This window comes from Glossina fuscipes, unplaced genomic scaffold (genome assembly GCF_014805625.2).
Source record: "Glossina fuscipes isolate IAEA_lab_2018 unplaced genomic scaffold, Yale_Gfus_2 204, whole genome shotgun sequence".
Taxonomy (NCBI): Eukaryota; Metazoa; Arthropoda; class Insecta; order Diptera; family Glossinidae; genus Glossina; species Glossina fuscipes.
The window spans coordinates 40,240-60,056 of NW_023998547.1; the positions used below are offsets into that span (position 1 = coordinate 40,240).

The following is a 19,817-nucleotide window of genomic DNA, read 5'->3' on the forward strand; positions in this document are numbered from 1 at the left end:
CACGTATGAAATAATCTTCACTTGATGTATTAGATGTGAAGTACGTGTTCTTTTCTTCATCCATATTCTTGGATATTTTTCTTGTCCCGCTACATACGGCTAATTTTTAACGTCGGTGTATAGTTACGTTGGCAAGCGTGTACTCGTAAAAATTAGTGATTAATCGTAGTAGAGCATAATGATGATTAATGCAATAAATTAGTTTTATTAATGAGTTTCATTCCGAATAAATAATGAATTTTTATTTATTAATTAATGTGAATTGCCCCAAAAAGGTTTAATAACTATATGTGATGAACAAATTTTTTTTAATTTTTATTTTTCGAAATCTCTTACCATCTTTCATATGAAATTTGCAATTAATAGTAGAATTCGTTTGACAAAATTTTGTCAATTCATTGAACGTATGAAATGATTTCTGTCTCAGTAGAGCACCTGGGGAACGTAAGCAACTGCTTATTCGTAGATGTTTCAGTGATATTGTTTCGTTATTATTATTATTATTACTATTATCATTATTGTTCTTATTGCTACTGTTATTGTTTGTATGGTAACACCTGTAAAATGAAAATACAAACATTCATATATACAGTTTGCACGAAAGAAATACAAAAAAAAAAATAAATAAATAAAAAAATGATTTTTTAAATAAATCACTTTAATTGTTTCATTATTATTCATAGCATTTGATGATTCAGATGAAACCCAACCTTATGAGAACACAGAGAGATTAAATGTATTCACAAGTGATTTAGTTTTGATAGCATTTAACATAAATTTCATTTTCTCATTGAGTCTATCTATCAACTTTCATGTAAATTTTTGGCAATTTTAATTATTTTAGGATTATTGAGGGAAAATGGCAATTTGTTGCTTCTGGAGAATTGTCGGCAAAAGCAAATAGTTTGCCAAAATTTTTTTAAGTGGACAGATAAGTCGCCTTGCTTTTTAGCTTAGTGCATTTAATCTTAGCAAACATAGGAAAAAGAACAACGAAATGGTTTTACGCATCTTGACTAAGTGTAATTGTTATTGTGTACTCTCTTCAAATATCAGGGAAGACTGAGGAAGATGCCTCTTCATGCACGCGAAAGGCAGACCAGGCATTAGAAACTAGTTCATGGTCTACAATAAAAGAAAATTCTAAAGACTTCATATAGTAAGCCTGGCATTATTAACTAATTCGTCTATCCATCGGCCACAGGCATTTTCAAGCGTAAAAATTTTCAATGGCTTTAACTACGCCCACCTGTCTACCAACCTCTTATATATAAAGCTGAGAACAGATGCAAGTATGCTAAGTTGAGTTTTAAAGATCCAATCGTTCCAATCAACAAAACTCGTTCTTAAACTTTAATGCTGGAAATCAATGGTTTTGTTTTTCAAATATTTATATCAGTTAGGAAAAGATTTGATGCAATGTGTTGGTTAAAAAGGAAATGCTCTTCCATGCAAGATTTATATTTGCCTCAGATATCTAATATTCACGTCAAGAACATCTATAGCACAATTTTTTGGACCTATCTGCTGAGCGTAATGTGAGATGCTCAAACCTAATAAAACCACCACTAACGAATTGCTTTTATTGTTTATTGCATGAAATGAAAGCCGGTCGCTAAAAAATTCTTTAAACCTTTAATAATGCTTACATAATAAAGCTTAAAGATTAATGGGAGAGAATTTTACATTTCTTAAATCTGTAATCTTACCTACCACAAGGGTTTCTTCGGTTTTTTTACTCATTGATAGGGATCTGTTCATTGTTTTAAAACGTTCCCATCAGGCAGAAGGAACTTTAAAAAGACTTTTCTAGATATATATATTTACGATCAACATCAAATTCTGAATCGATCCAAGCATGCCCACCTATGCATTTTTTACGGTAAACTCTCGGTCGCAGAAATTGAGATATCGCTTTCATAGCCGCAAAAACATTGAAAATTCCTACAAGCATGTTGGCATTGACCAAATCGATCAAACGACGCATCCATTGTACATGACATAAAACGCGGCCACAACGATAAACAAAAAAAAAATATATATGTAACGAATTTTGCAAAGAGAAAAGTAGTGAATATCCAATATTCGGCACAGTCGAATACCATTTTCCTAGCTGTTTTACTTAACATACACATATGGCGATCCATGATACAATAATTTTACCTAAGTCACTATGGTTAGAAGGGATTGTACGGAAAGACTGCTCTGCGATGGGTGATGAGAATACTCTTTGATGAACGATTTAACGAACAAATGTCATCAAGTGTATTAGTAATCAAGGTAAGATTAAAAATAATAAGAAAGCTTTTAGTTAACGGACAAAAGATCAAAGATTTTGTGAAAACCTTGCATTTCCACGGCAGATGTCAATCAATGGCGTTTAACCTTTTGCGTTAACCTTTTTCGTAGTAAGAATTGAAAGGTCGATATAAGTTAAGAAATAATTCATTTAAGGAAAATTTGAAAATTTGATTAAGGTACTTCATAATATCACTTAGTGTGGCTTCTAAAGGATTTTAACTTTAAATAAGCGTAAGGTAAACGAGCTTAGAAATGCCTGCAAATGTTATTAAAAATATTTAGAGAAGACAAGCAAACAATTTATAATAAAAACAAAATAAAAACACATACTGCTATTCAGGTACGGTGTAGGTTTACGTATAGTAGCCGTTCTAGCACGTGTCAGAGCATTGATTTTCTGAACATTATTATTATTGCAAAGAATTTCCGCACATTTGTCGCTTCGCTCAAAATGTATTTGCTCTTGAATGTCACTATTATTATAATCTTCATCTGCCTGCAATAATTTACAAGCTTTACGCGGTACCGGTAATGAGGACATAATTTCCTCAATTTCTCTGTTATCCTGAATATCGAAGCCATTATTTTCATAACAAGCGAGATCCATAGCTACTGTTATCGAATTGTTGCCACAATTATTCAATTCAGTTGTTGGTGATAACGACAGTTTTTCATATTTCTTTCGATGTTTATATAAAGTATCATGAAATTTAAATTTAGCGCTAGGATTACTGAGTTTGCTTTTAAGTCGACGCAATGAAGCCCGTTGCGAACGTACAAAAGTGTTTAAAGATGAGGATGAGCTAAGAACACTCGAATTTTTGTTAACTAGCTTCGAGTATGAATGGGTTGCCTTGCGTTTTTTCATTTTCGACTGCGATTTTTATTTGAGAGACATTCCGAATTAATTACGCTTTTGCCTTCATTTATTATTATCTTTTTATTAGATGTTATATAATATATAACGTTATTTTTACTACTGCTTCTAATTAATTAAATTCAATTTAATTTAATCATGTTTTTCGCGCACTTCTTTACTTCTTAACAATATTCAACTGATTTAGACAAGCGATGTGATTGCTTCTCTCCCTCTCTCTCTCTTTCTGCTACATCCCTTATTTATTTTTTTTTTCTAAATATTTTTACATTTATTTCGCTGGCTCGCTCAATCCTTGCTCATGTCATGTTATGTCTCTATGCTTGTTTCTCTCAACTCAGCATTTGTTTTTGTCGTTTAAATGAAGTTTGCATTAATCATACATTCGTAGCTCGGATTTTAATGTAAATTTACTCAGAACGCAACCACGTACCAAACAGCTGTTTATTATTTTATTATTAAATCGTTGCCATATTACTCAACTACTTTCAAACAATTTAAATTTAATTTTTAAAGTATTAATGGTAATCATTAAAATGAAAATAATGTTATGTTAAGAAAATAAATGAACAATATACCTAAATATAGTCCATTTAATCCATGTCGAAAGATTCTGTGAGGCTCAAAAAATCCAACTTGCGAGTAATGTTACCACATAGTGCTTAAAACTGCCACTAGTTAAAATATTAAGCGAGTTTTTCTTAAAGCGGTACTTTTTTCGCTGGCGGCATTTCTAACACTTTCAATTTTCAGTTTATTAAGTCAATAGTTTTAAGATCCTATATGCTTCGCTAAATATCAAATACTATTTCAAGAATTAATTCAATTGATTGTGACCTCTACAAGCAAAGTCTACGACAGATGCTGGGAAGCGCCGTGCCCCGTTCTGCATGCGGCTCACGATGTTGGCGATGCTTACGGGCTATATTTAAACGTTCAAACAGTTTATTTTGCAAATTGGATCTGCAAATGTGGAAAGTGTTTACGTGTTTTCTCAGCCCATTAGCCCATAAAATAAATAATTTATTTATTACAATGGGACTTTGAAATATTTATTAATAAATTTACAAAATACGGTCGTATGTTTGGTCTGTAACAAAAGCATTTCAACCGCGTGCGTAGTATGGAATTGGAAATGGTCCCGTTGATGAAAAAAGTTACGTACCGCTAGCTTAGGATATACCATAATTAGCGTTACTTTTTTGCTAAGTATTTTGTACCCAATTTTTTTTTTTTTTGAACTAATAAAAAATTTATTTAAGTAGGTCAGTAAATTTAATGAAAAAAGTATTTTAATGTATTAATCCGTATAACTAGAAAAAATGATCGAGAAATTGATCATAAATTTCGCCCTTCAAGGGGAAAGCTACTTTAGGGTTTTACGGAAAATGATTTTACTTTTTTGTCAACTTAAACGATCTCTTAAGGAAGATATAAACATACGATTGCGTAAAAGTGATAATATTTGAAATGATCAAAAAATTTGATTTTTCGAATATAGTTGAATAGAAATATTATAGATATTTGAAACTTTAAAGGCGTTTTTTTCGGAATACGATTATTCAATATGGCAGGGAGCATAGTTCTGATAATTTGTTTTCAGGTATTTGTCTGTTTGTTCGACTGTCTGTTCTTTACCTATGTAATGTTTGTTGTAAACAATCTCTTGGTCACAAAAATCAATCTATCGACTGCAACTTTGGCAGCAACATTGCCAGTTTTTGCATGCAGCTCGGAAATGGACGAAATCGGTTGACGGACACAGTTCCAGTCCGCAGCACCACGTAAGCTGTGCACCCCTCTATTTTTGAAAAGGAGTAAACAATTGATGTTTTGCTCGTTACAAAAATTTGATCATATTTTCTATTGGCGATGCTATAGTACCTCAACGAAAATCGAAACAAACGGCCAGGCCTACTTAATCTTATAATCTGTCATCATTTCTTTTTTTTTTTTTTCAAAACTTATAACGCTCAGCAGCAAGCTTATAAAAACTTCATAAAGTATATGAATTCTTGGTCAATTTTAAATTCGGAATGCATGTAAGCTTGTACGTTCATTCATCTATTCATCTGTTTGTCGATGCAACCGTGCATGGTGAACATTCTCCTGCTCGCAGGAATGAAGGTATCACACACAAGCTCGTACACTTACACACTTTGGAAAAGAACTTGACAATGATCCAAAGCAGCACCATCGTGGGGGGAGGTGCGGCTTCAGCAGCAGACTTTTTCAAAGGAGCAACACAAGTAATGAATTTAAAAGAAGAAGAATTTTGAGCCCTTTTCGGCGTACGCTAAATAAATTAATAATATTAAATGGCAAACTTCTATTTTATGTAGAGGTAGGTCAAAGCTATTGGATTCAACCGTTATGTTCGCTCGCGGTTCTTTATCATTCTTATCTGTAGTAGTCGCTGATCAAAATTTTTGCAAACACTTCATATATATTTGATAAGCTTATCGAATATTACTATTTTATTACATCTTCTTTAAAAAATAATGAAAATTGGGCCTTTCCTAGGCTGAGAAGGTTATGTTACCCGTTAGTTTTTTTTAAAGCTTTGCATTTTAAATAAAATAACGACATCATTGCATTATGAGTAAATATTAGGCTCAATACATTTGCGACTATGTAACATCTATTTTCTGTTCTAAAACATCATCATCTATAATACTTTGTCATATATACATATTTTGGGAAAAGCATGCAGATGCTTTAGCTTAATGTTTTAGGAATAACGATGAAAAAGTGACTTAAAATCCGCTTATAATATTTGTCTTTGAATTTTTCGGACAACATGTTCTATACTTTAGATACTATCTATATACCATAAGTAGATGTATTGTGTACAGTAACTCTGTTAGGACAACTGACACGATTAAAATACATTCATATATTCTTTAGGCGAATGAATATTTGAATAAGAGCGCACTTGTTTATTGTAATTTCAATTCTTATTGATCTTATTATTTTAAGTGAAACATTAACACACACTTAAGCTGTCTATAAAAAGTATAGATAAAAAAAGTTACAAATAAAAAATAGGAATCTTCCTAAGTAACTGTGACTAAAAAATCAATTTCAATTTAATTTACATAATTTGACTTTTAGGATAAATTCAATCCCAAGGAATTTGGAAATAATAAAAGAAAAATCAAATATAAAAAAAAAAAAAGCGCTATCAACGTTTTCTTTGAAGTATAACAAAAGTTATTAAATTGAGCTTAGTAGGTAGTGTTGCGAACTGCGTGACATTGATTGACAATGACGCCAGCAAAGCTTGGAGAAGTGAAAAAAACAAATTCACAGTGCAAAAGCAACAAAACGGGAGAAGGCGGTGCGTTTAGCTTAAATTGCCCTAAACATTTTATGATTTCAGAAATCCCTAAAATTAATGCATTCTTGAGAACTCTATTGCAGGAATGAGAAATTTCAAGACTTTATTATCCTTTCTTCCTTCATTTATTTACATAATAATTCAGGATATTTACCGTAAAGGTATTGGTTTAATAAAGTCGTTAAAAAACAATGGCTTTAGTCAAGCTATTAACTTGAAGTAAAACTTCTTTATGCAAATTTCTGACTGTCATCTATGACACAAAATTCTGTCACTGTAACGAAATACTTCGATTTATTTATATATAAAAGTGTTTCCCTGAGGCCTTACATAAAATGCCATTACGAAAATAATGGACTTGGTGAGGCGTACTTTTTATTGGTGGCAGCTTCAATGGATAATATAAAGAAACGAAAGGCAAGCTATTGTTGACTTAAAACACTGCTAGCTTTATCTCCGTCATTAGCATTTCACTTAATATAAAGCTTAAAAAAGCAAATAAGTTTTATTGAAAATACGTAACATCATAATAAACGTAACATGCTAAGTAAGCGTAAGCATGTTCTTCCATATAAGTTTAATTTTTAATTTGGGCGAGGGTTTCTTCAGTGACGTTGGCAGCAGGTAGTGATCACCTCTTGCTGGCTGCTCAAGGCAAAAGGGCCTACAGCTTCGACTGAGTGTCAACGTTATTGTCCAGGCAGAGCATAATATGACAGAATAATAACATGTACGCATACATGGATAATACTAACAACATGTGTACAGTGTGTTTGTAACCTTGTACTTTAAGATACATAGAAATGTAGACGTATAAGCCGACGTTGTAAGGTGAGGTAAAGATTTGTATAGATGAACCAGGTAAACTTTATATATCTGCAAAGTTCTTGAATATATTCTGAACTAAGATCGTGTTCCGTTGTCCTGCACATAATATATATACAGGCATTCAGACGAAACTCCCCCTTAAACTGACTAAACCAGCTAAAGAGCATACAGGTTGGGTTTTCTTTATTGAAGACGAAAGGCTTTGGGTGTGAGGAATATTGGGAAGTTAGGGAACATTTATTACAAAAATTTATGGTCAGACTGGATGCTTGCATGCGATGGACTCAATAGTTATTCCTATTTGACACTACATAGAATAGTTTAAGAAGTCCTTAATTTACTAATAGAAAAGGGGTTAGTGATCACCAACTCATTAAAGTGGTGGCCAGCTATGCTCCTTCTACACCCACCCAGTTAAATGTCGCGCGTTGGCGCACTTCCGGGGTAAATTGGGATACCTATGGGGTCCATATTAGGGAAGCGGTGACAACCGTATCGCTCGAGGATTTTGCCCGTAGATCGTTGGATGAGCAGGTGGAGTATATTTCCCGATCCGTTTGTGCCGTCAACGACTTGCTCCTTGAGAAATGTCGCAAGACAAATCGACGGGGCGTAAAGTGGTGGACGGCCGCTCTGTCCGCGAAACGTAGAGCGTAGAGAGATCAAAGGTTGAAATTTTTACATGTATTATGTATGTACATGTACGTGAGTCAAATACGACAAATGAGTATTAACTACCAATTTTTGAAGACTAGGTCTTGAGCCTCAAGAGGAGCTTTTTACATCCAATTTCTCATCGTGAGAGTGCTTCCAGTGATGAATAGACAGGGGTCCATTTAGTCGAGGCTTTTGGAACGTTGAACATGTCTGTGCCCACAACTATTTATGTAAGGAAAAACAATCATGATTGTACGTTATCAGTGTCTCAGAACATACATATATATACCTTTCCTCCCTTAGAATAGAGTAATGAATGGTCAGAGGGATAAAAATTACAAAACTTAAAGTCTGCCTTCATTATATATATATATATATATATATATATATATACTATAACTATTACAAACGAAATGATAAAATTAGTATACGTCTATCCTTCGGAGGTGATCATAAAAATTTCAATCAGATCCTGAAAGACTGATAACATATATTCACAACTTTTTTTTTTTTTCTTTTAAAAAGAAATCATCGGTACATTTATCATCTTGACAACACTTATACATAAGTAAAACTGAAGCTGACACGTTTTAAATCAGTCTTTTCAACATGTTCTTAACCCGAATAAAGGTCTTCTTAAAAATAAAAAAAAATAAAAAATTAAACTTATTTCCACATATACATATATATATATACGTGTGCGTGTAAATGTCTTTATACAAAAAAAAAAAAGGACAAAACAAGCAGACAAATAAACACCAAATCGATATATTAGAAGCAATTTGAAATATTTCTTTCACATAACTCTATACCACCCGTAAAGTAAAGAGATAAACGGTATAATCAACGTACAAGTGTGTAATGACATGACGGTGATTACTGTAGTGACTTTTCAAACTACTACTTGGATGGGGTGCTCTTTATTATATTCGGAGTCAACTAGCTTTCAGCTGCCCACAAACATACGTTCACACACATACTTAGACATGTGTATACAAAAATGAATGCATGTTCTTTACTTAAATCCTGTGTTTAACCTAAATTATGTAAATGAATGTATGAGCCTGCGCCTTACTTTCGCTTGTTGTTGGCACACACGAAAGGCAAACAAGAAAATAGGATTTGTTTGACATTATTTCGAAAAAGTCTTCCTGTCATTAGAAAAGCATAAAAAAAAAATAAAAAAAAAAACAAATGTACGATGTATTATGTTTTAGCTCTTAATCCACATTTTATTTTATATGGCTTTCTCCCTTTAAGATCCTTCTTTCCCTTCATATCAACGGGATGTATTAACTTTGCCGGCAATTTGTAATGCGCAACAGTACATACCGCGGACCCTTAAAATTTACTTATTTCTGACCATTTGCGCTTTAAAAAGTTCGCATGGTATAAATAATCCAACAAGGAAGTTAACATATGCTTGAGCTTTGAGAAATAAATGAAAAGAACCGAGAAAAACATTTTCGTCACTTGCTATTGTTTACTTCGGCAAACATTTTTATATGATAGGTGCTTTAGATTGCGCATATAAATGTGCGGGTATATGTGTGCTTGAATAATTGAACAATTTTAAACATTTTTCTTTTTTTTTTTAGGACGATTTTACAAAAAATAGCAAATATGTGGAATCAAGAGGCGATTGATTCATTTTCAAATTAATAGTGATAAATATTAACGCACAAGTGTACAATGCTATATGCACTGTTTAAAGGCTTTCAAGTTTGTAGCAGTGTAGTTTGGTGGCCTAGCGGCCTAGTAGCTAACAGCTTAGAAGTTAAGCAGTTTAGTAATTTACGATTTTAGTAATTTAGGAGTCCACTTGTCTACCGACAAGAGGCAGAGGCGTGCGCATTTTACTTTGTATCGTAGGCGTGTTCTTTTACAGATTGGACGCATTTTCAATGCCAACCTGCTTGCAAGATATCTTAATTATCACGCCTAAGCGAATGCTTACAACAGATATCTATCATAGTAAGTAGATGGGCACATGAACAAACCGACAAATACATAGACAGACTTATGTAGGTCGTTTTGGAATTCGATTTTGATCAAGAATATATATATATATATATGATATAATGAGATCTTTGAAGCTTCCTTCTCGGGATGGAATTCTATATAATCTCTGGCTTTCATTGAATCATGGGATTCGAGATCCATATCATTTTAAGCAAAAATCATATATTTATGGTATGATGGAAATAGCAGCGAAATTTATAAACGCCATCCAAGCTCTAACTTTCTTATGATTCTTTTCATTTGTGTCATGATTTCATAGAGAGAATGCATCGAATTGGATTTTACGCCTGATTACGTTTGATCTGATGCGTAAAAGCAGAGTATGCAAGAAAGTATGTTGTTTTTTTTTTTTTTCATTTCCAAGATGAAATTTTTTTTTTATTCACATAGCGATAGATAGATAGATAGTATATGGTGTAGAACAAAACGAAATGTTGGAAAGTAAGATTTACTCATTTTTTTTATTTTTATCTAAAATTTAATCTAATTCGTACAAAATAATAATCAACAGCAAGAACAACACAATCAATGACTTATGCTAACAAGAGGTCAGCGGAGAAGCGAAAGCAAGTCTGTCCATGTCTAGGCAACAGTAACAAATGTATTCTTGTTGATTTTCACGCTATTCCGTTGCATTGTGTGTGCAAATTCAAGTGCTTCTTGCTTCTTGCTTCTTGCTTTTTTCTATTTAAGTTCAGTTCAATTGGGGTTTCCGCTTGCCTGCCGTCTAACCAGCATCATTGCCATCAGCCGTGACTTACATACAAACTGTCCGTGTATTCGTTTACTACATCAGTTCAGTTCATCTGTCGTTTAAATTCAATTGCCAAAGCAATGAAGCGAGAAGAAGCGCATATATATATATATATATATGTATACTTTAAAGTGTAAGTGTATTAGTGTAGTATATATATGGGCGATAATAAAATAGAATGAGGTTTTTTTTTTTTTATTTTTACTGAAACCGATGAAAAATCTGAATATGAAATCTTATAAAATATGATTTATTCTCGCATACATACATATGCTAGATAAATATACTTTCAATTTAAGAAAATTTTGCCTACATATAAACGTATAGACTCTTCTGTCGGTCGTCATTATTATTATTATTGTTATTATTATCATTATTATTATATGCGCTGATTGGTTGCTATATCTTTTAAAATTTATTTCTTTGAATCATCTGTGAATAATATGAAGACGTGATGATGGTGATGATGGTGTTGCGTTGATTTGCTTAAAATTACGGAAATTACAATTAACTTAAATTAATGGTAAAGTATCATCTTCTTCTTTTACGCCATTCTTTAGCACTTTCTCTCGGTTTCTCTCAAAGGAAATTTACGTTTATTATTAATTAATTTTCGTTTTTCCCTTTTTTAACTTGTGAAATTTTTACTTCACGCTATCTATCTACAAATCCATTTCCATTAGAGTTGAAATTTTTATTTATTTATTTATTTATTTGTATATATATATATTTTTTTGTCATTTATCTTCACTTCGCTTCTGTGTTCGTTTTCAACAGCGATAAATTTAATGAATGAGACCATTATCTTAACTTTCCCTTGGAATTATAATAAATAATTAATTTAATTAGTTAACATATCTAAAGAACACTTTATGAAAATTTAATTTTTCTTTTTGGAATTAAAAGGATAACATTACGCAAATGATGAGAATTTTCTAGCAATCCACAAATTCATAAATATTTTTTCATCTATAATCAGCCAATATATGTGGGTAGAAACTGTATATTAACTAGGCAGAAAGAAGTGAGAAGAAAGCACTATGACACAGTATGACCGGTGCCTGGGAAGTGCTCTAAGCCATTATTAATCGAGCACAAACTTCAATCGTAATTAAAGTATTGTCTACTTCAGTGGAAATGCAATATGGCTACGCTGACGAAATAGTCGCAGTTCTTATCTATTAGGCTACTAGGCAAGAGCCCTTAAATGGTTTACGAGTTTTAAGATAAACTTTCAAGCAGAAAATGGATGGATAGACGTATATTTAACCCTTTTTATATCTACGACTTTTATAGTTCCGCAAGGGATTAACACTACACTCAGCAGCTTACACTAATCAGGAATATCAACTCAAATCCAAATAATTCTTTGCAAAATGCGTAAATTCTTTAGCAAATTTTAATTTCCGTACGTAAGCTACCTAAGCTGTTGTGAATGCCTCGAAACAGTTGATTAATTAAGATAACATGTCATGAATATGCAGGATATACGATAATGTGGATCGCCATGTAATGGCTATGTTATGATATTATTATTATTAATTTCGCCAGAGAAATAAATTCTAAGACTAAATAAACTCTTAAAAGCACTAGCATCGAAGGCTATCGGCTATTATTAAAAACTCTACCGCACTTGAGATTCGAACCCACGACCAATGACTTGCTAGTCGAGATTCCTCGCCTTCGGCTACTCAGGCGGATTTTGTATGTTATGATAAAAGATATTGATGGTATTGGATGCTCATGTTGTAGCTAAAAGCAAATCATTTTATCAATCTTTGAAATTTTATCATTGAATTTTTTAAGAGAAACTATTCGAGCTTCACGCAAATTAGGTTTCGCGAATTCTTGCGGTATACCTGCTTTTTCTTGAACTGATAGAAATCCTGAAATAAATTCAATGAGCAGCAAATTTACTTTGATTGAATCAATTACTTACTGCAGTGAAATTGGTGTTGATTGAATGAAAGATGTAACTTGATGCTTAATGCTTACGTTAGCATAAAATTAGAATTAGATTAAATAAAGTAAATGCTTATACTAATAATAAAAAAATTAAAATCCTTACACCTTATAACAGAACATAAAGTCATGTCACTAGGTATATTAAGTATATTACAAATGACTGCTGTCTCCTATAATTAAATGCTCTCTAGAAGTGTTTAAAAAATCCTAGTTTTAGTTCATATCAACAGCTGTCTGTCGACGCAAAAGATTCTTCTAGATCAAAGTCTTCATTAAAAAGCTCGGCTCATCCAATCGCCTATTGTGGTCTCCCCAAGGAAGCTAAGTAATGAATGTGACACAGGATCTCGGTTAGCGTTTGAAAAAGTCATCAATAGATGACAATTCATTTCATTTATGCTTTACATGTTCACGAATAGCCATACTTGGGGCTAGTTACTGCTACATCTTCTTATACATATGCGTATACTAATATTTGATTGTATCTTATGCTATGTAAATTTATTAAACTCGATTTTTTTTTTTTAGATTATCTAACAAGTAAGTGTTCATATTAATTTTGCAATCAACAATAATAATATTTTCATAGTTTAGGTAAATTTTGTACCTAACCATTAGCCGTTAAGCGCATAAAAATTTATTTACTTTTTCGCTGTTCAACAACAAACAATAGTTGAATAACATAGCTTAACCAGTTTGAGATTCTCAGATGATTTATGTACGTCAACTATTGACTTATGCAAAAATGCCAAGTCTAGAAACGATTAATCCATTTATCCATTCGTACATGTACAGTGTAGTGTTGGCGTTTTATCGATGGTACGCTACATCATATAAACCCTTAATGGACCAATGGACGCTGGATATCTTTTCTTGCCCTCACCTTAATAGTGCTTACATGGTATAGGGCGGGAAAAAAACGGTTTTGTTATTTTTTTTATACGTATCAGATATTGCTTGGACCTAGCGGTGAGCACCATCCCACCATCCCACGCACTTTAATGTTAAAAGGTTAATGAAAGTGTCGTGCCGCTTATAAGGCCTCATGGGTTCCTTAACGATTTACGGCTTTAACGACAGGATCACAACAAAATTATATTGTTATCGCATACGATTTAGACAAAATTCTAAAATAGGAAATGCCCCCAAGAAATAATCAAAACCGCTAGAATCAAAGTTTTGTTTGGCGAACGTAATACAATTATTTGTTATGTAATTACTGAAGGTATTTTACCCCAAAATTTACAGGCAGATATTATTGCCTGATTATTTGATATTTTATATAGATTTTTATATAGATTTTTAACACTATGAGTAAATTTGTTAATTTATTATTATTGAAATTAGATACAAGTATGAAAACATGATTTATAAATGCCTATGAAAGGCATTAAGTATTAACAAGTACTTGCGGTTTGTTTTCTTTACTTTGCTAATATTTGTTTTGGTTGAACTTATTTGAGATATTTCGCAATAAATTGAGAAAAGTTTATTTACTCTTTCTTTTTTTTTGTTTTTTTTTTAATTCAGATAATGCAATATTATAAAACACAAAGTTAAACACCGATGTTGTTCGAATCAAACAACTTCATTTATTTATATACAATTGTCTGAGTTTTATAAATTATGGGAATTTTAGAGATTTTTTTTCGTTACGTATTTCCGTTAATCTGTAAAGTCAATAAACCTTTTAATAAGAAAAATATAAACAAGAAATTATGCTCGGTTCGTAAAGAGAAACCTGCATAATATGTGAATCTCTTAAGCAATTACTATTGTAAATAAAAATCATTAACTTTTTTATTGTTTGCGAGAGGATTGACCGGCCAGAGATGAACTTTTAAATGGCTTTCCCATTCGTATCAGTTGCATTCAATTTTACACGGATTTCTAATTCCAATTTTTTTATGTTTTATTTCAAAAAAGTTTACCTTCATGGAGTTCTGTTTTGTTTTTATTTTCTTTCTTTCTCCACTTATTACGATCGATGATTAGCATGAGCATGTTCGTGAACGGGGTGCGCAGCAGCGAAGATTTAAGCTTGTTTTTCGTATAAAATTCGGATGGACGGATGGACCTTATAAAGAAGCTTGCAATGCTTTAATTTATTCCCATGTTTTAATCTTGATTAAAAACGAATAAAATTCTCACTATCTACGGCGTATATGTAAATATCAGGTTAAGTAGGTATCGAGGGGCTATCAATAAAATTAACTTTGGCTAAGTTAGTTGCAAAACTCTGACAATATAGCCTGAATGATGAATGAATGTGCATCGATATCAGCAAAAAATCTTGAGTTAGGTAACGAGTTGCCCAACAGTCATGTTGAGTTTGTTTAACATTTCGTTGAAAACCTTTCATGTGAATTGCTGCATTAAGTTGGGGACATGCCCAAGTTGCTGTGGGGCGACTATAGACGAAAAGGATTGATGACAGCCAATCGATTGTGAACAAGCTCAGCCCCGGTTTAGGTTGATATGTTTGTCGCGGCCAAATTTCACATGCCTTGCTTTTGCAAGCCATAATGTACTCTTAATGGCATGTAATAAAAGCGTAAACTTTAACTCTTCCTTAGCACTTTAATATCTGTAATAGTTTTAGTCGTGGGAGACAGTTCCACACACGATTTATGCACTTTCGTCAGGAGCTTTTGACTTTTCACTTTTCGAATGTTAAATTTCAACGTAGAGGCACATGGCGGACATGGACGATTCACTACTGCGATTAGCGATATTTCTATTGCACCAGGTCTTTTACCGGTAACTCTGTTAGTGCATACGCTTTCATAAAACTAATACATTCTTATCCATTAGGAAGCGCAAAGAAGCCAAGGCAAAATTTCGTTTATCGATTGCCTTAATTTTTTGTTAATTGTGGACCTGTCCATTCGCCAACTTCTAGCTTGACATCTGCTATGGATAGTAAATTATTAAAGAGTAAGACCTAAAATATTCTCAGTCATTTAAAACGTCTAAAACCATGCCTCGAAGATTTAGAAAGCATATATGTATAGTCTTATGAGAATGAGAAACCGAACTGCAATTTCTGTTAAAGTGAGAATCGTTAGCCGTACGTGAGGTATTTGTGTTGTTTCTAAAAAAAAAAACGATAAAAATTTAATTGAACGAAATAAAGCGAAGCACAATTAATTGATTGCTTGGAATTCATATATCTGCTGTGAACAAACACTACTACGTTCTCAAAATTTCATTTCAGACAACTAACGTGAACTTAGGTAACATTTTTATTATCCCTATCATGCAATTATCTTCAAGAATCAGGAAATCATAGAAAAAGGGATTCATCCTTCAATTAATTCATCTAATTATTCGGCTTTTTCAATGTTCCTAACTATTCGGTCTTGGACTTGTATGTATGTACGGCGCTCGATAGACGTGCACTTGCAAACTCCTTGCCCACATACGGCGACTATTCCCTCCCTTGATCGTTGTAATCAACCATAAAATATGTATAGAGGTCTTTATATATATATCAGATTTTCTTTTTCGATTTAAAAGTCGAAAATACGTAGACACTAGTCCCTTATCCAACGTTGAAATTAGAGGAATTGTTACAAAATTTTTTAGCTGTTTAGTTGAGCATGTGCTAGTGAGCCTCACCTATTTACGGACTAGGCATAATGAATTCGACATCAAATCTTATAAACGATCAAGTGCGCTGTAAGTGGTTTAAATGCGCAAATCGCGAGACAAAAATACTTGTACACTATGACTTATTCATAAATATGGTAAGTAAATATAGAGTAAAACAAAGAGGTAAGGAGAATAGAAATAGACAAGTAAACGGATAAAGTTGCGAATAATTGGAAACACTTACCTGTTCATTGTTTTTCTATTATAACGTTTTCACTATATATATATATATATATATATATATCGCACATGTAACTTTTAGTATAGTAAAACAAAACGTGTTAAACTTTGTTTTGCTGGGATTGCATTTTCGTTATTGTTGCTGTCGTTATTGTCACTGAAACTTATAATGAAAAAAGTAAAAACAAAATCGAAACATAAAAGTAAATGGCGTTGCACTTATAGAAAATGTAATGTAGACATGTGTGTGTGTGCAGTTAAGGTACATGATACAAATACATTTGGAAATGTATATATAAATGTTGAGAGATATGTAATAATGTACATGTACATATATACGTATATACATTTTTAGTTGATGCAAACCGGCTTCTGTTAATGTATATAATAAGTTGATCTCTTTAGATTCTTAATAACTGGCATTTGTTGTTGTTTGTTAGACATTTCACAGGCCCTGCAATGTTCTTAAACATTGTTGAATAATTGCTAATAACACAACTTGTGTTCACACATAAATGCATATGAATTTATTTTTGCTTATAATTTAAGTGTTTGCGTTAGCTTACGATATTTTTAACGAAGTATGTTGTGTAATGCACTTTACTTGCACTTTACTTTACTTTATGTATTGCGTTGAGTTTTAATGTTACTAACAGATGATGAGGATGATAATGAAGTGTTGATTAAAATGTTGATCTTTTTTATTATTTGTGCTTGTATGTGAAATTTTATAGACAATGCTTTTATATGCCCACGCATACCAATGTATTTTAAGTGGAAGATATTAAATGAAAATAAAAGTTTTCTACTACAACGCACATTGACTTTCGCTTCTCATTATTGCTAAGAAGAAATATGCAAAAGAGTTGTACTTTACACATCCTTTCAGCTCATATACATATATATATGCATATAAGTGGTATGCATAATTATTTAATGTACGTAAGCATATATATATATATATATATATATATATATTTGAAATTAAATGTTTAACAATTTCTTTCTTTTACAATTGTTCGTAAAATTTTCGCACACTATTTAATGATGATGAAGAAATATCGCACAGACAGCAAAAGCAAAAGTGTCTGCCTGTCAATGATTTAAGTAATCAAAAAGAAAAAAAAAAAAATCATATAAGAAATGATCAAGAAATTCATCTCAAGTCAACTTTCTGACACACATTACATTCACATTAATATTGCAAAATATTTGCAATATTAAATATGGGCGTGGCAATTTGATCTGTGGACAATTTGAAAGTGGACAATTATCTGTAATTAAGTAATTTTCGAAAATCGTGTTTAACCAAGAATAACACTTTAAAAGAAAGACTTATCTAAAGGAGTAGTAGTTTTCTATTGCACCTTCGTATTGAAGGAAACCTAATGTTAATACTCTCCGATCACAATAGTACACTTGATGATATCTGACAGTTGAAATGATAAAATTAATAATTTACTATACCCTCCTACACTTAATATAATAAACAAGAATTGTTCACTCTTCACCTCTGTCAAATTACATTTTGTGGACAGTGGACAAGACGACCGCCAAACGGCGTAAATTTCAGTTCGTATATTTTTGAAAAAGAAAAATGGATTAACGATAAGAAAATGTATAGAAATTTTCTATTATTTTGTAATGTCGGGCTATCACGATCAAGTTTTGTGAACCGTTCCAATTGGATTTGCGGACATTGCCTAAAGAATCTATGCTTGACGATTTTGGGGAAATTGTCACAATAAAGCACAAATGGGCGGAAGACGTGACGTTGCTCGGCATATCGCACTGTTTAAAAAATATATATATTAAAAGCAGATAATCGAACTTAGTATAACTTGATTCTTATAGGCACAAATAGTTTTAACAATTAATGCATATTCGCAGTATTTAATAGTCGCGTTAATTTGTTAGCACACATATCGTTCTTCTTGGGTTATTCCAGTTGCAAAGGAAATTATTTTTATTTATTGATTTACTATGCTTTTGACATTTAATGCAAACATCAGCGAATTTTTTATTTTTGTTGTTATTGTTAGTTAAAACTTTTTCATATCAAGTGCGCAAGTTTGATGGGCACTTTAAAGTTTTTATTTAAATTATAATAATTGTAAGGGTAGTTGGTTTCTTTTTTATTTATATTTATATTTTTATTTATAAACTTTTCACGTCTATTAAAGAAGAAAAAATTTGTTTATTAAAAGTATGTGTGCACCAGCTATAGAGTCAGTCAACCGTTAAGGGACTTTTTCTTCTTATTTTGTTTATTTTATTTTTACTTTTTTAACATTATTTTTTTTTTTTTCCATTTTACAAAAACTAGTTTCGCTTACGTTTGTTTACAGTAGTTTTCGCCAAACGATGCTCCATATTTTTGTGGTAAAATTGTTTTTTTAATTGTTAAGAAACTGCGCGAACAAAAATCCAAAATGATTACAAACTCGAAAAAAAAAATTTACTAAAACAACAAAGAAAGTGCTTTCTGACTGGATCGATTTTTTTACTGTCCATACTGTACTTTTTTTCTTATTATAAGAGTTGGAAAAATTTTAGAAACGTCCATAAGAGATACGTATACAGTCATTGGCAAATAAATAACATCCAGCTTGCCATGGAAAGAAAACTTAAAGACTTTTTTTTATATATAAGTCCAACAACATTTATTATACCCACAATTGGAGAGTGGGTCATTTTGTCATAATGTTTGCAACACACAAAAGAAGTTTCCGAGACCCTGTAAAATATATTTATTCTTGATCAGCATGAATTTCTGATTTGATTAAGCTGTCTGTCGGGCCGTGTGTCATTGAGTCTATGCATGCAGTTGACACTCTTGGTAGAAACATTGGAAGTTTTTGTAGATATGATCCATGTCCTCAATTCGCAAAAGCCTACTTGCGTAAATCGATATCGTCTAAGAGAATTAGAAGAAGTAGCTCAAGGCGATCCAGGGGATGTTCCGTATATGGACAAGGTGATGATCAGAAAGGATTACAGGAAGAGAAAGTAGAAGAAGAGGAGGGCTTGTGTAGTGTTTGTGGAGGTTCGACATCAAGTACGTTGGAGGATGCTACTGCTAGGTGGGCAATACGGTTAAAGAACGGAGAATATCGTTAGCATGTTGTGCGATATGCAGATAATTCCAGGATGAGAGGGTAAGAACGCTGAGAAAACCGCATAGCCCTCTTTTAAAGGCCTAGAGCACCACTTGCACATAAGCTATATATGAGCACAAC

The 19,817-nt window shown here is 32.3% G+C and overlaps 1 protein-coding gene across 2 annotated transcripts in view; it reads right to left on the reverse strand.

Moving 5' to 3' along the window:
• LOC119642045 overlaps positions 1 to 14,850 on the reverse strand; it is a 30,100-nt gene extending 15,250 nt beyond the window's left edge. The window contains exon 1 of one of the 2 annotated variants that reach the window (XM_038041007.1): positions 14,676 to 14,850. In XM_038041007.1, coding sequence (XP_037896935.1) covers positions 14,676 to 14,748 — 73 coding nt within the window. In that variant the 5' untranslated portion in view covers positions 14,749 to 14,850. Of the gene's footprint in view, positions 1 to 2,631; positions 3,185 to 14,675 lie in introns of those variants that run through there. The other variant, XM_038041008.1, reaches the window with a different exon arrangement.
• Positions 14,851 to 19,817: the final 4,967 nt, after the last annotated feature.